The sequence below is a fragment of the Symsagittifera roscoffensis genome, chromosome 5, assembly GCF_963678635.1.
Source record: "Symsagittifera roscoffensis chromosome 5, txSymRosc1.1, whole genome shotgun sequence".
Lineage (NCBI taxonomy): Eukaryota > Metazoa > Xenacoelomorpha > Acoela > Convolutidae > Symsagittifera > Symsagittifera roscoffensis.
In genome coordinates, this window is record NC_087066.1 from 62,303,466 (window position 1) to 62,320,980 (window position 17,515).

At 38.1% G+C, this 17,515-nt stretch overlaps 1 protein-coding gene across 2 annotated transcripts in view; it reads left to right on the forward strand.

The window, feature by feature from the left end:
• LOC134845870 (uncharacterized) overlaps positions 1-10,300 on the forward strand; it is a 39,788-nt gene extending 29,488 nt beyond the window's left edge. For both annotated transcript variants that reach the window (XM_063862971.1, XM_063862970.1), the window contains exon 2: positions 8,870-10,300. In XM_063862971.1, coding sequence (XP_063719041.1) covers positions 8,881-10,266 — 1,386 coding nt within the window. In that variant the 5' untranslated portion in view covers positions 8,870-8,880 and the 3' untranslated portion in view covers positions 10,267-10,300. The remainder of the gene's footprint in view (positions 1-8,869) is intronic.
• Positions 10,301-17,515: the final 7,215 nt, after the last annotated feature.

Genomic DNA, 17,515 nt, shown 5'->3' on the forward strand with positions numbered 1-17,515 from the left:
GGCACTTTCACATCCGATATGGCGTCCCCGCGCCAAAAAAAAACGTAAGCAAGGTTGATCACAAGTGGGTACCCCAACCTTAGGAATTGTACCCTCGATGACCGGAGAGACGCCAAACTGATGTTCGCGGAAGCGCATTAACACGTGCAAAAAGTTTTGCATCAAATCAAGCCAAACGAGCAAATATTTGCTTAGAGATAGGTCGTGAAATTTTGACGCGCTATTCAAAACCGGCGAACCTACTTGGCTGGTTTGGGTTGAGGACTGGTCATGGAGTAAATACTATTCACGGGTGGAGAGCAGCTGCGGATCGTGCGGTTTAACCGGAATGACATAACCTTAATCGAGATCCTCCTTTTTTGTCTCAGTGTGTTTACTCTTTAAACCACTATCTTTGTCGAGCCGTTTTTCAAGCATCTTGAGCTGTGCCAGCGCTGAGAGGTAATTGCGGGTAAAGAACTACTATCATCGGCCCAATTCACTTCTACCCACTATTGGTCACCATCATGGTGTGTTGTTGACTAAAAAAGACTAAGCGCTCGCTGATTGGCTGCGGAACGAGCATCATTTTGCTTGTATGTACCATAACTTTCTAACTTTCTAACTCATACCACGTTTTAATTTGGCTAAGTTCCAAGTCTTCGGCATTGCACTTTATAACAACTCAGAAATTGAAGGTAGTGGGCCACTCAAAACCCATCCTACCTGCAGACAAGCTGCCATTGTATTTTCCCATCTCCATCATGATTATAATCGAGCGGGCGTATGTGGTGATAAAACCACTGACCAATTACCATTTCAGTGTCCGAATAACTATACCGAACTGGCTTCATTGGTCCTAGGTATAGATATTTTTCTTCATGGACTGGAAAATTAACCTTTCGAGACCCAATTTTAATTTCAACCTTTAAGTAAGCGGTAACATTGAAGGTATAATCAATATTAATTATGTCAGCGGATGAAGTCACCTCAACTAAATCATTGAAAATAATATCTGTTGAATTAAAATTATTTAGGGTCAAATCCAATTTTTTTCCTGACAAGTTCAGAGAGCGAGCCAAGTTTAACGTCCTGCACTGATGTGGAACAAGACGACGTTGTTTTTTCCGCCGGAGATTACCGGTAGAAGACTTGTTTTCTTCCTTTCGAGAATCAAAAATGCGTTTTGCACAATGCAAGGGTACATTGTGCGTACTTTCGCACTCAGGTTTAGCTTATTGTCGAGCCTTCGGGCAATTACGGGAAAAGTGGTCCACTTGAAGATAAGAGAAAGAAAGCTTTGTCCCAGCGGAAAGTTTCGCCCTTTGAGCAAAGTTCTTTTTCTTGATGACCTTGCATCCCTATAGCGGATGCTTACCAGCTCACTGCCGGCAGAAAGGAGATTCATTATCATTCGGCTCAACACCAGTTGCAAACACTCGGATGGTACTTTTTGCTTTGACGGGTTCCTCAGTTTGTGATTACCAGAAAAAGTTTTTATACGCTTATGCGCTTCGGCATTTTTTTCAGCCATTCGTTGAAATCAAGGAGTTGAGGGCAATACCAATTGAGCTTGACTGTGTAGTATGACCCAGACTCCTTCGTGTTTGGAGGCAATTTACATAAACTTTATTTAGGATGACGGCTCCTTTCAGATCGTCCTCATATGACAAGGATCAAAACACACCAACAAAACCTAAAGTAACAGAAGCAAAATTTTTAAAGCTTTCAGAATTGTCCATTTTGACTGATGGAACGCTGTTGAGTTTTTGACGTGGGCACTCAAGACGGTTGAGGTTACCCAATTTTTTGGTCAAGGCCCTTTGGTGCATCCTTGTACCTTCGACCTGAGTACTCGAAGTCCTCTATTGCCAACTTAGCTTTACCAGTTACAAATGTTTTCAGGTGCATCAGCTTGACGTCATCCGAAAGTGCTGATTAAGAATCTACAGCGCTGTGCAACTGACATATCCATGAAGGCCATTCCAACGGATTACCATCTTACATGGAAATTTTTCATTCGGGTAATGGATCCTTCTGTTTGATGCCAAGGCTTCGACTGAGTCTCGAAGAGATATCGATTGCGATGGCGGATTGACATAATTCGGAACAGGTTGTTGTACGCGCGATGTGGCTGGATTCGAAAAATACGGCTGATAAATGGACAAACGGGGGATATCTGTCAAAATCGGTAATTGCAACGGTACTTGCTCGTGTGGCGGAGTGAAATAGTAAATTGCTCCACCATTTGTAGGGGAACGTTACGGATTTTGGAGAGACAACAGGTGTTGCTGCCTCAAGTACGTGAGATGAACCATTCAAGGCTAACGGGTTACAAACTGCGGGACTCGGTGTTGAGTTGTTGCAGGGAACCACGATACGAGGTTCGGAATATAGAACTGACTGATGTAGGTGGGATGACCTACAGGGGTACTGCTGAAGCATTTGCAGTATGAGGAGGTAAATTCGAATGCAGGCTGAGTATTCAACCAGTGATTTGCATCTGAAAACCCGGCGTGGTTGTGTTACATTTTGAATTCTCGTCCACATATAAATGCCTATATTGTGCTCAGTATCAGTGCCGGCAGCAATCTGAGTAGGTGATTAAGGAATCATGGGTGAGCCTTCAGCCCCATGCGTCATCACTGAAGACAAACCATCGAATTGGGCGTTATAAACATGAACAACATCTACCGGGGCGTTATATTGAACCGTGTTCAATTCAGAATTGTATGCGGTCGGTTCGCTTACGCTCACTACTGGATTCAAATGCGGCACATTTTAAACACACATTTCTATGCATTTATCTGCCGCTTCCCTGTGGGAGCTTACCGAGCTGGCAAACAAGCCCAGATAGTCGAAGACTTGCTCCAGTTCTATTGGAGCTATTTTGGCTTCAACAAACTTTTATCTATTATTCTCACAGATTTGTCTTTCTTCCAATTCTAATAAGCGCATTGATGCTACATTTTGTCTCTCAATCTCTCTTGTTCTGAACTGAGCAAACAACAACTCTTTTTTCCGTTGACTGGAAGTAATCGAGACTGTTTTGCTCTGTTTACCAGAGATCCTAGACCGATGTGAGCTTGGTGGTTTTTCGGAAGCTTTAGAAAAAACTTCTTCACCGAACACGATGAAAAGGATTTTGCTTGTTCTTCAGATCCTACATAGCTCCGAGCTTTCTGAATTACTTCATCGTGTCTTTTTTGTCACCAGCTGAAGCCACTGTTCCAATTCCTTAGAAGACTTATCTCTATTGCAACCTTTTCCGCTAATTGACTTATCTCATCATTTCTTTTTAAATCATTTTCCGGGAAAACATTCGCTTTTATAATATAATTCTCGTTTTTGTTCTCTTTGGCTTCTTGTATATCGTCGCTAACATCGGGGAGCTCAATTTCCAAATTACGACGAGACTCATAAACCTTTATTACTTTTTGGCCTAATTGCCGGTTCATTCAGGCAAACTTTTACGATTTGCTAATCAGTTCAAGAGAGGACCGTATCAAACTCTAACTCAAAACCGATAATTAACGAAAAGACATAAAAGCCTTGTAACACAAAAGCAACAAACTATACGAGCACTAGCAGACCAAGCCTATCATCTAAAGACCTCTATACCTCGGCTAGTGGCACCTCTAAATTGACTAAGTTGAGAGAATGTTGCTTAAAGAGCGCACGTTGCTTCTTGTTCAAACTATTTTTCCTCAGACAATCTATTTTTCTGAGCAACAATTATCTTGGGGTGTTGGCTGTATCTGCGTATAATCCGGAAAATTTTTATCTCTAATTTATCGGACTGGTATAATGCCAAGTACTGTTTGCGCAAGCGCTTACCCTTAGTTTTACGTTTTGATAGCAAAGGATTGACTACACAGATGGTTAGAATACCTGAACTGTTTAGTTTCCCGATTATTTACTCAGTTCCGTTGCGTTGACAAAACACGATGGCACTAATCTTCGCTTGATAGCGTTTTATGAATATGTCACTAAGTTTATCTTCGGATAAAGGCTTCAAATTTTTGCTGCGATGCCTACTAACTGACTTATTCATGACGTCGTCCCAAATCTTGGTATTCGAGTGATGGTATAACAATGAGTCAAGTTAGAGTTTTACAGTCTTACGGGGATTAACGGCGTTCGGGTTAAAACTTAGACCTTGTATGGCTAAGTAAATTGATCTAACCACTCGGATTAAACTTGAGGTCGCTGGTCTTAAACTATTTAATACGAATGGGGTATTTGAATTGATATAAACTAGTCCAAAATTTTCTAACGTTCCGTTCGAAGGCGTTACGTTTTGTTGACAAGTCCATTTGTAAATTATATATTTGGTTTTCTTGTAGTTTTTTGATAAGCGGACGTTTACCAGGATCGAACAAATTTGGTCCAAAGTCTTGGCCAAAAATTCACAAAAAACCATATAAATTGCTTTTATATAGGGTCCATGTTTTTGGCCCAAAATGTTGCAAAAAAAAATTACACATAAATAAGCTTTTACTTAAGTAAACATAAATCACTTAACTACGCAACCAGGTTCTCTACCACAAAAAGTTCTTTTTGAACTAATTTCTTGACTTTCTCGAAAAGATGAAAAAAGGGGTTGCGTGCTTCTTACAGTTTTCAGTAAATTTCTCTGGGTAGTCAATACCAGTTGAGCAGCTCATCACAATTCCATCCTGGTAGCCACGAGTTTACAACACTACATCCTTGCGATACCCACATTTTCAGGCATTTGTAGTCTTTAAACCCGTTTGTTAGGCCTCCGTAGGCCGCCTTGTTGCCCACCATAGAAGATAATGCGCAACCATGCACATTCATGCATGGTTTGCATGGAAAATGACTAATCATACGTAGCACACATGCTGGTTCCGAAAACGCTCAAAATAGCTTTTTAACGGAGTAAAATAGTAATAAAAAGGTTTCTCATCGTTATGCAAGCTGTTGGTAAATTATCAAAAATTTTCACCATGCAAATCATACGTCGCAACATATATGGTGCTACGTATGGAATAGATTTTTCACCATACTTTTTTTCTCTAGAAAACCGTAAAATAGAGGTTATTTGACAAAAATGACTGAGAAAAAGTATCTGTAGTGCAAAATACACTTTTATTTGATTTTATTTTTTTCTACCATGCAAACCATGCGTCGCACCATAAATGGCGCTATTCATGGAAATGATGTTTCCTTACAAAAACAACTTCAATAGAGCAGGTAACAGCACATCCAAAATTGACGAAATTTTCGTATATTTCGAGGTTTATTTGCATTTTCAAATTTTGAGGGGGTAAGCTGAGAAGATACTTTTGGAAAAAAAAATGCGTGAAGATTGGTGAAAAATGTTTTATTTTCAATTTTCTGCTTTTCTCATTCCGGAGCAAAGCTTTATTTGGTACGTCTTGAATCGAAATACAAACAAAACTCTGTTTTAAACAAACCGTGTCCGATTACCACAAGACATTTTAAAATTTGGTTTTTATTTCGTTGTAACCATACGTCGCGCCATGCATGATACCATAGTAACCATACATTGCAAGCTTCCATCGCAAGTGTATATATGACATATAAATTTTCAACATCCCTAGTAAAAGTATCAATATTGTTTAATTTGAAGTCCCCCATACTTTAAAAATTGTGGAATCGTACGTCGCGTCATGCATGGAAAATGTGTTATTTTCACATAAAAATACGTCGGCATTTCTTCATGGCTTCCATGGAACCATGCATGGTGCGACGTATGGTTGCACATTTTGGTCAACCCGGGTCTCCAAACCTTAATGTCAGGCCCCATTCTCTCAGCTTTCGACACCCGTTCGAAAAAGGCCTCTGAAGTTTCCGCACTTGTATGTCGGGCCTCTGTCACTCTGCTCTCGACACCCGTTAAAAAAGGACTCCGTAATTGACTCAACTCTGATAATTTTCGTCTGTGTAAAGAATGAACTGGTAGTCACTGCTCAGGGAACTTCTAAATGCTTTCGTTCGGAACTGATCTCTACACAGAGAACTGGCCACTGTCATTTGAAATCAAACTATTCAAAAAGCCTCCGTTTTTTGTAAGCTGATTGTTGAATTAATGGGTTGAAACAGCTCTAAAAGAGCTTGGGCTAGACCAAATCCGCTTCAAACTCACAGTTGCTGTTTTTCCATGTGTGTCGTAATTTAAACGCTACTTGTTTCCACGTTTTTCTTGGTGCCGGGTCTATTTAACTTTCGACAAGTTCCCGGGTCGTGGCAACAAATTGTGTTTTGCTTCTGGTCGTTTAAAATTGCTGTCGGGCAATTAGTTTATTGAGTCGGCATCAATAATTTTAATCGTCAAAAATATAATTTTTAAACAAAGAAACGGTTTTTTCAGTACTTAGCTTTTAGACCAACAATAATATCTAATTCTGTCCCAAAGCACCAATTTTTTGCAATAAGTGCGTTCACTATTTTGATAAATCACGGTTTTGACAGACGAAAACCTGTCAATCAAAGTCGACCAAGGCCGTTGTATGAAATAATTTAGATAGCTAAACAAAACAGAAAATGTTTCTTGGGGTTTTTAACCCAGTTACTGAGCGTAAATTAATGTTCCGTCAAGTTTGGCGTATGTCGATTCCGTCGAAGCTCACTGTGTATACGCTCGGCTACTCCTCTTATATGAAACAATTGTTCAAACTTGTATTTTACATTTGTTGAGCAACAAAATCGATTGTGATTTAAGAAGTATTTATACTGGAGAAAGATCAATTAACTGTGCGAAACATTAGTGGTAGGTTAGCTCCACTTTTTATCTCTATTCGGCAAGGGACGAACTTGCATACTTTCGAGCAAAGACACAAGATTCCAACATCACTTTTTTGATGAAGAGCAGTTAGGTTGTCTGACGGACGTGATTGCAGGCTGATGTAGCAGCAGGTCTCGGCTCCAAAAACCCTCTCATTGGATGTCAAAAAACCAGCAGAATCAGTATAGACCTTTTGGTAGCAACGACTGCTTTCACCATCCCGTGCTCGCTAGATACTCCATTAGATACTTTATTACTTCATCCCAACCATGTCAACAAAGAATAAGCAGAAGCGAACAAAGAAGCCGGCACGAATCAGCGAGTAGACCAAAAAGTTTCATTCAGACGCCTATGGACTACTTGAACTCGACGAGGCAAGTAGTATGGCCAACTTGGTCCAGTGGCCGGAGATTGTTTTCAGCGTCTTGCAGCAAAACCTTGGGGGTAGGCTTCCTTGACATGGTCAAGAGTAAAATTGAAGTCAAGAGACTTCTTCAGAGAACAGTGTAAATTCCAGTGAAAAGGTTCATAAAGTGAACAAGATAGCTTGGGACGTGGTATTCATAGTGATGATAGAAACTGGCTCCTGCTAACAATTATCTGCTACAAATCTAGAATGAATCAGAAATGTGACTTCAACGATGGCCTCGTTGTTATTTCTAGGTTTTTTCCCATCTCAATTTTTTTGTTTCATATACACTACAAAGAGAATGGTGCCGCAGGCGCTCTTTCAATTTTTTTTTTAATATCCTAATGGTTATCCTTTGGCTTGCGTTTCGGCAAAATTATGAGAAAAGAGCGTCCCTATAAATCCGCTACTGCTGGGCAGTTTGTATATACTAGCACTAAGGAGTCTTAGCAGACAGATTAGTTTTTTAGTCAAAATCTTCCATCATGTTTTTTAAATAATAAATTGTCTGACTTCATGTCGGAGTATCAGCCTCAATAAATCACCTCACCAAAATCTTTAACGCCAGTCAATGAATTTGCTTTTGCTCGGTTTTTAAAAAATAATCGTATATTGTACTAAGATTTTGTTGTTTGTTTCAATAAAACTTAAACGAAAATCAAGCACGATCAATTGAAAATTATTTTCATTAGTTCCATTTTCCTGTAAGTCGTTTTTTCCATTTAATTTGGGAGATGCAATTGGCTTACTTTTTTTATCCTTGCTTTCATTCAGAAAACCAAAGGTTGTTCACCTGAGAACTTATAAAAGAAAATTGGTCTAAAAAACTTCAGCAAGATTTATTTTGCTTGATGTAAAAAAAATGGGGTGGTATGATTTAAATTTGAAAAAGACAGCTCTATAACTTAATTGGATTTAATTGAACTCTTTATTTCACCACCTTGTGCTTCGAGTATTATTTCAGCCTAAAACTTTAGCATTTCGAAGTTCCTAAGTTCATTGGTGATGCTTAAAATTGTTGGATGTAACTCATAATATGTGAATTGAGGTTTTTTCATGCAATAAAAAAAGGTTAATAAGTAGTTTCTTATTTCTTTTTTGTTTCGACTTTCGAGAAAACAACGGAATATATGTGCACTGGGGGTTTTCAGTCGACTTTCGACTTTTTATGTAATCAGTTTTGATGAGATTATGTTATACTATATAGATAGATGCAATAAATGTCTAAAAAAAACATTTTTTTTTTGTGATCTTTGTGTGCAGTGTTGGAGTGTTTGAAAAGTACCAATTAGACCAAATTGTGAAATTAATACGTTAATTAATACCTTACTAGATGCTGAATTTATCACTCTTGTACTATTTTGTTTGATAATTTGTTTGAAAAAAAAATTGAGGGGATCGCCTTGAAAACGTGTAGTTTTGTTTGTTTTGCATACAAATGATTAATTAGGGTTTTTTAATTGCAAATTGAATCGTAATAAGTTTTTAGTCATCAGGGACATCATTGCTTGTTTTGATATATTATGTTTCTTATAAATCATTGGAATAGCCAATAATTTGAAGATTTGTAGCAAAATTGTATCATAGCATTAGGCGAAGCTTGCATGTTTCAATTGGTCGGAAAGGTGATCTAAATTCCGTTTGATTGGCTAACCATTTAATTTTGAGCACCCATACTTTCATTATTAATCAGATTGGCTTTGATTTAGCTCTCGGAAAGATGTCACTACTAGTACGACCTTCTTCCAAAGCAGCTCTGAAAGCATTTGCAGAGCAACTGGGACCTTTACCTGCCGCACGTGCATTCGGACATCGAGAAGTACAAAAAGTGTTTGAGGCTATTAAAAAATGCTCGGACAATATCTTTTACGACAGAATCCGAATTATGGGCGGAGACGAGCAGAAAACGAGTTGCTGGGCGACCCTGGATTTTGACTGTGTGGCGTTTGTAAATGTAGACGAGCAGTTCTGGGATCCAATCAATTTGGAACAGAGAATTGATGACCTTGAGAAGCGAGTTGTAAGATCGTGGGAGCTCAACTTGGCTAAAAATTTACCAGAAATAACGGTTGAATTTCCAAATGGTTGCAAATGGGCTAAGTTAGAGTGGAATAACTATAGTCTTACTGCAGATATTGTAGTTGGCGTTAATACAATTACAGAAAGCGATCGGATTGAGAATTCAGCTTCTGGAGAGAAGAAACGTGCGGATCTTCAAAGCGAAAGAGTTATGAGAGCTGTTTCAAATTTTGGCAAAAGTGAAGCTGATCAAAACAAAATTTTGAAGAAAGAGATCATATCAGTTTCTGTTATGGAGCGTTCTTCTTACTTGATGACCCAAAAACCGGCTCTAAATACTGAAGTGGCACGCCTGGCAAAATTTTGGGCTTTGATAAACAAAGCTGTTAAAATGAAGGGCTTATCATCATTGATTTCCATCATTGCAAGCGATTGTAACTCAAACCTGACATTGCTGGAGGCCTTTACTAAGTTTTTGGGAAAAATTGCTAAATGGAAAGATCTTTCAATTGATCATTCTCTGGACATAAGAGGAATACCGAAATTACATCAGAAGCCAAAAGTAGTTGACCCAGGAAACATCTTTGACAACTACCTGAAAGCAAAGTCTGGCTCAAACACATTGGCAGTCTTCAAAAAAAGGTCACTTAAAACAAAGAAACAGTTGAGTACAATTTCTGAAAATTCAGACTGGGCTTCGATTGCCGACTGCTTTCTTCTTGACAGATATCCGAGGCTAGATAAAAGACTCTTCAAAACGGTGATCTTTGAAATTAAAATTTCAAACAACCACGCTCTTTTTCCTCAAGTTAGGGTTGGAAAAAAAGGAAGAAAACATCGCTTCATTGCTCAAGTTTTTCTTCTCATGAAAATTGCTGCATCTTTCGTACCAAGATTAAATTGCGACGGAAGTCCTCGAGATACTGCGTTAATCGCAAAAGATCTAAAGATGCTCTTGACCACTCGACTCAATGCTACTTTTGTTTCCTCTATCTCTTCTCAGCAGAAGAAGAACAAAACTCACATGAGTTTCGAGCTTCCTGTGGCATCTGAAGAGTCGTCCCTGGCCATCGAGGGATTTGTGTAATTGTTGTAATAAGTAGTTTTGATATACAATTATTATCTGGTTTCTGAATTTTGAAAAACTCTCAAACTATTATTTACTCATTCATTAACATGTGATGTAAAATTTTTTGGACTGGGTGTTGAATAAACAAAACTAAATTTTTTTTATTTCTAATTTACTTCGAAGAAAATAACCCAATTTTTCAAGTACTGCAGCTGAAAAAAAATCAAAAAATTTTTCAAGAATAATTCAAACATAAACAAAAATATATTTTTCTACTTCTAATTTGGTTCGGAAGAATTAACTCAATTTTCAACTACTGCAGCGAGAATTTTCAACTAATTTTTCGATTCAATTGCAAACTTCATAATATTTCTGGACCACGGCAATGTATTAAATATCAACTCCAGTTTTTTTTCTATTGTTTGGCCTTGTTTTAGGTAGGGGCGGTCAATGCGAAAGAACTATTTGAGTTTAAGTCCGGGGTGGCTCACTCGTAGAGTAGTTTCAGATAAGGTACACCGTCTGTTCGTCACGCTATCTTATTTTCGGCCGGATAGATTCGTGAAACTTCTTAGTCTAATACCAATCCTAATCTTACTCTTAAATCTCCTAGTCTCAATAGATCTAATGTATACTGGTATTGTCGCGAGGTTTAGAATCAAGAATTGAACTTAGGGAGCGCAACTGTTTGATAAGTTAAAATTATTCTGTTCTGGCTGAAACTATAAATAGTTTGAGCCTTACAAATTATTGTAAAGGTTAGTTATGGATAATGATTGGTTAGTTCTAAGTATTTTACGGAGAGTTTATCAAGAATATAATTGGATATAAAAAACACTAGTTTTAAACTAGTTCCATATTAACCAATCAAAACTGCATATGCAAATCATGACGTGAATGAAATTTCTGGGGATGACAAAAGTCTGTATCATTTATCTTAACGATCTTATTGCACGTTTCAGATAAAATGACAAAAAAATAGTTTCAGAATTTATTGGTTGAAGACTATGAGGGCATTAATCTGCTGAGATCTATTTATTTGGTCTCATGCAAAAACTAACGACGCTAATTAGAGACTTTACAACGAACGACAACCTACAAGAGCAAACATTACGGCTACGGGTTACGATTAATTCCACCATTTCTTGCTCAATTACTTTTTGAAATACGACATGTGCCACATTTGCAGACTTACCAACTTTGTTCAAAACAAATGTAGTCGCTGTTTTGGTAGATGAAGCTTTAATCTCGTCTTTAATTGAAACAGTCAGTTTTACTCAAAACTGTAATGAGTTCTGTCGACTTGGAACCTACTTGGGCCAGTTTTATTGTACTTGCTCTGTTATAAGATGTTGTATTTGATCAATTAATTCCAAGACTGCCATACGTTCAGTACTTCAGTCTGCATTTTTTTTAGTTGTATAGAACGCTCACGAACCAGGAGGCCGTGTTCAAAAATTACAAGTATCTTTTGAGAGACCATGTGACTAGCCAAACTGCCAAGACCTGCCACAAAGGCAGAGGAAGAAATTTTGGAGATAATAAATCGTCTAATCTTCTGTCCGATTTATAAAAGCCTAGCAAAGAGGTTCGACAGAGTGTGCTTGTCTTCGGGAATTTTATTTGGGCCAAAAATGCTAAAACATTTACGATCGACCAAAAAAACTCTATTGAATCTTAAACGGGTTATTTTGAGAAACAATGAAAACAAAAAGACACTAGACTGGGCCAAGCCATGCTGTTCAAAAATGCGTTAGTCAGAAAAATTAGAAGGAGTGCATGCCCAGTAGGAGGTCATGTTTGGTCATGCGTTCATTACCAAATTAATGAGAGGAAATTCGGCAGGTCAATGCTGGAACCAGTATTTTTAAAAGCTCACTTTATACAACATCATTGATGACGTGGGGTGAACACCGCCTGATAAGTACAAAATTTTTTGATTGTTTTTCCACGTGCCTCACTTTCAAAAGAATTCACACCTTTCACACTTCTGTTAACACCTTTCACACTTCACTTACACCTTTCGACACTTTACTTTACACCTGTTGCGGCTACCGTTCACACCTTTAGCCTTTCTTTAACCCCTTTAAACTCCTTTTAGAGTCCATTGACACCTTTGGATGTATTGACAGCTTGCTGCACGGAGACTCAATAACAATTCTGTGATAGGGTATATAAAACACACGGTGCTAGGTATTTTAGCAGACCGGTTTTTTAGCAGACTCAGAACAATTATAAAGTGTGATAGCTAACTTCAAATGCGGCATTGGCGATTTGCGAAGAAATGCCAGAAAATGTTTCATGATGTGAAGGTTCTGATTGCTAATCCTTTTTCTGGTACGAGTCATATGAAGCGTCACCGTGATACTTGTCGGCCAGTAACTCCCTCTGTCAGCTCACCCTCTAGCAAACGATACCTTCCCCTGCTTTGACATTCTGACGCAAATTCAACGTACCTCGCCCGCGTCAGACGGCAGCTCCTTTCTGTTCAAGTTACAAGCATCCAGAACCAGCGTAACTTAAGCAGAGCTGGACAAATCCGAACAACCAAGTTTGCCCTCCTTTCTGCGGCAAAAATCAGCCGTTTCAAAATGTTAGGATCGGCTGTAGCTAATGGACTTATTAAATTTTGATTTTTTAATTTTCACATTTGAATTTCAATTTCTTTCTTGTTCGGAAAATTATTTTTTTTTTCACTAAAAACAGACCCGGGCCCGGGCCTCAAATTCAGTCCCAGTTCCAATTCTGCGGGTAACAATAAAAGCGACATGGAACTAAAGTGGTACCGGAGGCCTGTCAGAAAAAAAAATCAGCCAGAAAAACACCCACCTATGCAATAGCAAATAGGCCGATCGCTTCATCAATCTATGAGCTTGTTAAAAACAAATGCAAGTATGAACAAATGCTTATCTTAGAGATTTCATAAGTTTTACTATTTATATGGAATTGTTCGTTCGTTATTGTTTGAGAAGCCTTGTACGATGGAAAATGTCAGGAAAATGTCAGGAAAATGTCAGGTACGATGGAAAATGTCAGGAAAATGTTGGTGCCTGTAGGTCACTGGAATCCAGAGACAAGTTTATATATTTTTTTCCAAAATGTAAGTGGAATATATTTATAAAATTTCTGTGGATATCTCGATCAAGCTTGTTTAACCTAAATTTTCTCGGCACAACAGTTTTTTCACGGATTGCGGATCCACTCGCATGTTGCGGATTACGCGACAGCGTAATTTTTTTATCCACATATATTTTCATTTGCTTGTTGATTCCACAATTTTTTCCGGATTTTGCGAACTTTCGTGCAGTTTCGCCAGTTCTCGGAGCAATTTTGAGCAAGACAGTGTTTAAGCTATATGTTAATGGAATCTAAAACAGCAAAGAATATAAAAAATAGCAAAGTTGCGTATGCCGCGACAAATCTGCCGAGGAATCCAGAATCCAATTTTAAATTACAAAACACACAATTTGTCCTTTTAATTTCATGAAATGCATTTTTGGTCCACCCGGAAGTTGCTCAATTGGCGTTGATCCACACGGAAGACCCTAAGAAAAGATAAAAAGTAAAATCTAAGCACCCATTAACCTTGATTGTTTGTTTTCACGAACCCAGCAAAGTTGAGATGATCTAAAAATGCCTTGCCTTGATTGAAATAAAAAAAACTCAGAAAGCTCAAGCAAAACTTGAACAAATCACTAACACTAACTTTATCAATGAGTCGAGAGAAGTTTGCGAAAAAAATCATCTTATTTACGCTTTCAAAAATTTACTTTCCAGAATAGTCTCAGATACACGTTAATACGCCCCGCAAGATAGAATGAATGTCCGATGGAAAAATCATCGGTCAAGATAGCATCGATTCCATAACAGGCGATCAATATCAATGGAGTTCATAGAGAAAATATATAATCTCAACAGCACAATCGAGAAATTCGTAGCTCGTCGTCTTGTCGACTGAATATAGTAATAGTCCTCAGCCAGAACCTCCAAGCAAGATCACCTAAGAGAACGCTGAAGCCAGTTCAACTCATGGCTTTTGTAATTTCTCCTTCAACGTCTTTCGGGCAAAGGCGAACATGCAATCAGCACCACAACAGTCAACAATTCGGATCCCATGTTGACGTGTTTGACTCGTGATTTGACTAAAAGATGTCCATTTTTTGTCAGAAATTACGGCAGTCGAATGGCGTTTTTTTGAACGAAGTTGAGTCAAAGGTCGAACAGGGTCGAATCATGAGTCAAATAGGGTCGAATTATGGGTCGAATAAACTCAAATCATGGGTCGATGGGGTCGAATCATGGGTCGCATAGGGTCGAATTATGGACTGAATAGGGTTAAATCATGGGTCAAACAGGTTTGCATCACGGGTCGAACAGGGTCGAATTATGGGTCGAACAGGGTCAAATCATGAGTCAAACAGGGTCGAATTATGGGTCAAACACGGTCGAATCATGGGTCGAACAAGGTCGCATCATGGGTCGAATAGAGTCGAATTATGGGTAGAATAAAGTCAAATCATGGGTCGAACAGGGTCGAATTATGAGTCAAACATGGTCCAGTCTTGGGTCGAATGGGTCGACTCATGGGTCTAACAGGCTCGCATAGTCGAAGCATGAGTCGAACAGGGTCAAATAAGATCGAACCACAGGTGTGACAATGTCTAAACATGAGTCGACACAGGGTTGATAGAGTTGAACATGGTCGAATTATGAGTCGCATAGAGTCGAGTCATGAGTCAAACAGGGTCGCATCATGAGTCGAACAGGGTCGAATTTTGGGTCGATTAATTTCAACTCATGGGTCGGATAGAGAATGAAGGAAAAGAAGAGTTTTAAGGCTTTTTTTCTGCTATTTGGCCCCAGCTTTACGTTTACATTATCTTGAAATTTGGATCATAATTGTTATTTTTTTGAAATAATGAAACAATTGAAAACTAAAAGAAACGCATTTATGAGATACTTTCCAAAAGCTTTAATACAGAAAAGAACCACAATTTAACCTTTTTTGCCTGTTTCATACAGTTTAAAGTTAACCGTATAGGAGTTTCAATGATAATAATTGATAATTTTGGATATCCATTGTATGTCTCTATAGAATTGGGAAAAAATCGATAAAATGGGTGCTAATTTAATTTACCAAAACAATTAAATCCATTTTAATTGATTAAAAACCACTTTTCCCCGTAATGACCAAAACTTCTTTCAATTTCCATACAATTTCCACATATGAAAAACTTCACTCCGTACAATTCCATACAACTTAATAAGTACAGAAAAATGTATTAAATCTCTATGATAAGCAATTTTCCAACCATGAAAACGAAGTATTTTTCCATTAACCAAAAAGTTAAAGTTTCTTTTCTAAATTTAACTTTTGAAAAGTTATGGGCGAAAATTAAACAAACGCAAGTGACAAAGACCTTGGTTTACTTAAAGCACCATAGGTGGGTAGACTTGCATTTACAATACATAGAAAATGATCTGATTTGTCTTAGAGCTCTGTTTCACAAATGATATAACGAAAAGAGCAAACGTTAAAGTTTTGGTAAACTTTTTCAACGTTCACTATTTTAAAAGATGAATTGTTAAGTTATCAGACATTGATCAACGCATACATAAACATGTCAAGCAAAAAAATAGGAGTTTACAGTGTTTTAGGAAGAAGTTTTTGAGCGAAAAAAAATCCAACATTAGTGTATCCAGGACTACGTTATGCACACAAAACCTTAAAGTTTGCGGTGAAAAAGAAACAAAAATTTTTAGGGCATTTTCAAATTTACTGGGAAAAATTTTTGCGCTGCCATGAAAAAAGGCCAGTCACACAATACCTCGGTTTTTTCATCACCACACCAGACTGTTTTATAAGAATCAAACAGCCGCAGAAATTAGTTCACATCTTTTTTTAACCATTTTTAGAAATTGTGCGAAAACTTTATGACAAACAATTTAACATACAGTGGTTTGGAGGTCAGCCCTGGTTTGTTTATTTTTCTAAATATTCCAAACAGTGCAGTATATTCAAAACGTAACAATTGTTTCTGACTTGATTACAATACAAAAAAAACGATATTTGGTTCGGCTGAAAAATACTTGTCATATTTTCAATTTTTGTTTCAAGCTTTTCTCATAAATTGTTAGTTTCTCGTTCTTTGCTGGCCTTTTTTTCTCTTCCTCAACTTTTTATCCACCCTACATCCTCTTCCGCTTAAAACTGTATTACATTCCCATCACTCTCACCTTTACCGCCTCCACCCTCCGGGGCTGGGGATGGGGTAACGGCTTTTTGGGGTTTGTTTTAACTGGTTAACTGGAGGTGGTGGGGGGTTGGGGATAACGGGCAACGGGGGTACCGGAGGGAGGAACTGGGGGAATGGGGGGGGGGGGGAGTGGGTAGCTGCTTAACTGGGGGACTGGATAACTGGGGAGAGGGGGTAAACTGGGGGGATGGGTAAACTGGGGGCTATAAACTGGGAGGGGTGTAAATTGGCGGGGGGGGTCAAACTGTGGGGAGGTGTGGTAAACTCCCGTGTGGCGGGAGGAGAAAGGGAGTTAACTGAGGAGGGAGGGGGTAAACTGGGTGGGGGTTAACTGTGGGTGGGGGTTGATAAACTTGGGGGAAGAACGAACGGGGGAAGGGGTGAACGTGTACGGAGAAAATGCGTCGTAGGTGAGATAAAATGGTTTAAAAAAATTAAACATTTGAGTTGGCTAAGAATTCGAGTATGCCGTGAGTATATCAGAAATTGTTGAAAAATTAGAAATTTGAAATGAGTTTTGCGAAAATATATATGGATTATGATCCATTTTAATTAATTATAAAGGGTTTTGAATGGGTTATAATGGATTTGAATGGATTTTTTGTTCGGATTTAGTTTATACGAAAATAATCGATTAGATTCATAATATAATCGATTTTGGTCTAAATGCGCAACAATAATGGAGTATAATGACAATGACTTAGGCAACTTTTTTTTCCATTATAATCGATATTTATCCATGAAAATCCGGCGCGGTTAGAAAATGTTTTTATTGAAGTGAATCTTGCTACATGCGGTGGTATTTTCGAGCTGTTCAAAAATGCGCTCTTATGTTTTTAATTAACTGGCCTTAGAAATTTACCATGTGTAATCAAGCGTGTTACCATGTGTTATGGCAAATTTGTTACCATTTAAAATGAGTAAAAGGCTTTTTTTTCAGGAAAGCAAACAAAATATATTGGCAAATAATATATTTGCTTGTTCGGTCAAAAATTTGCATTTCACAGATT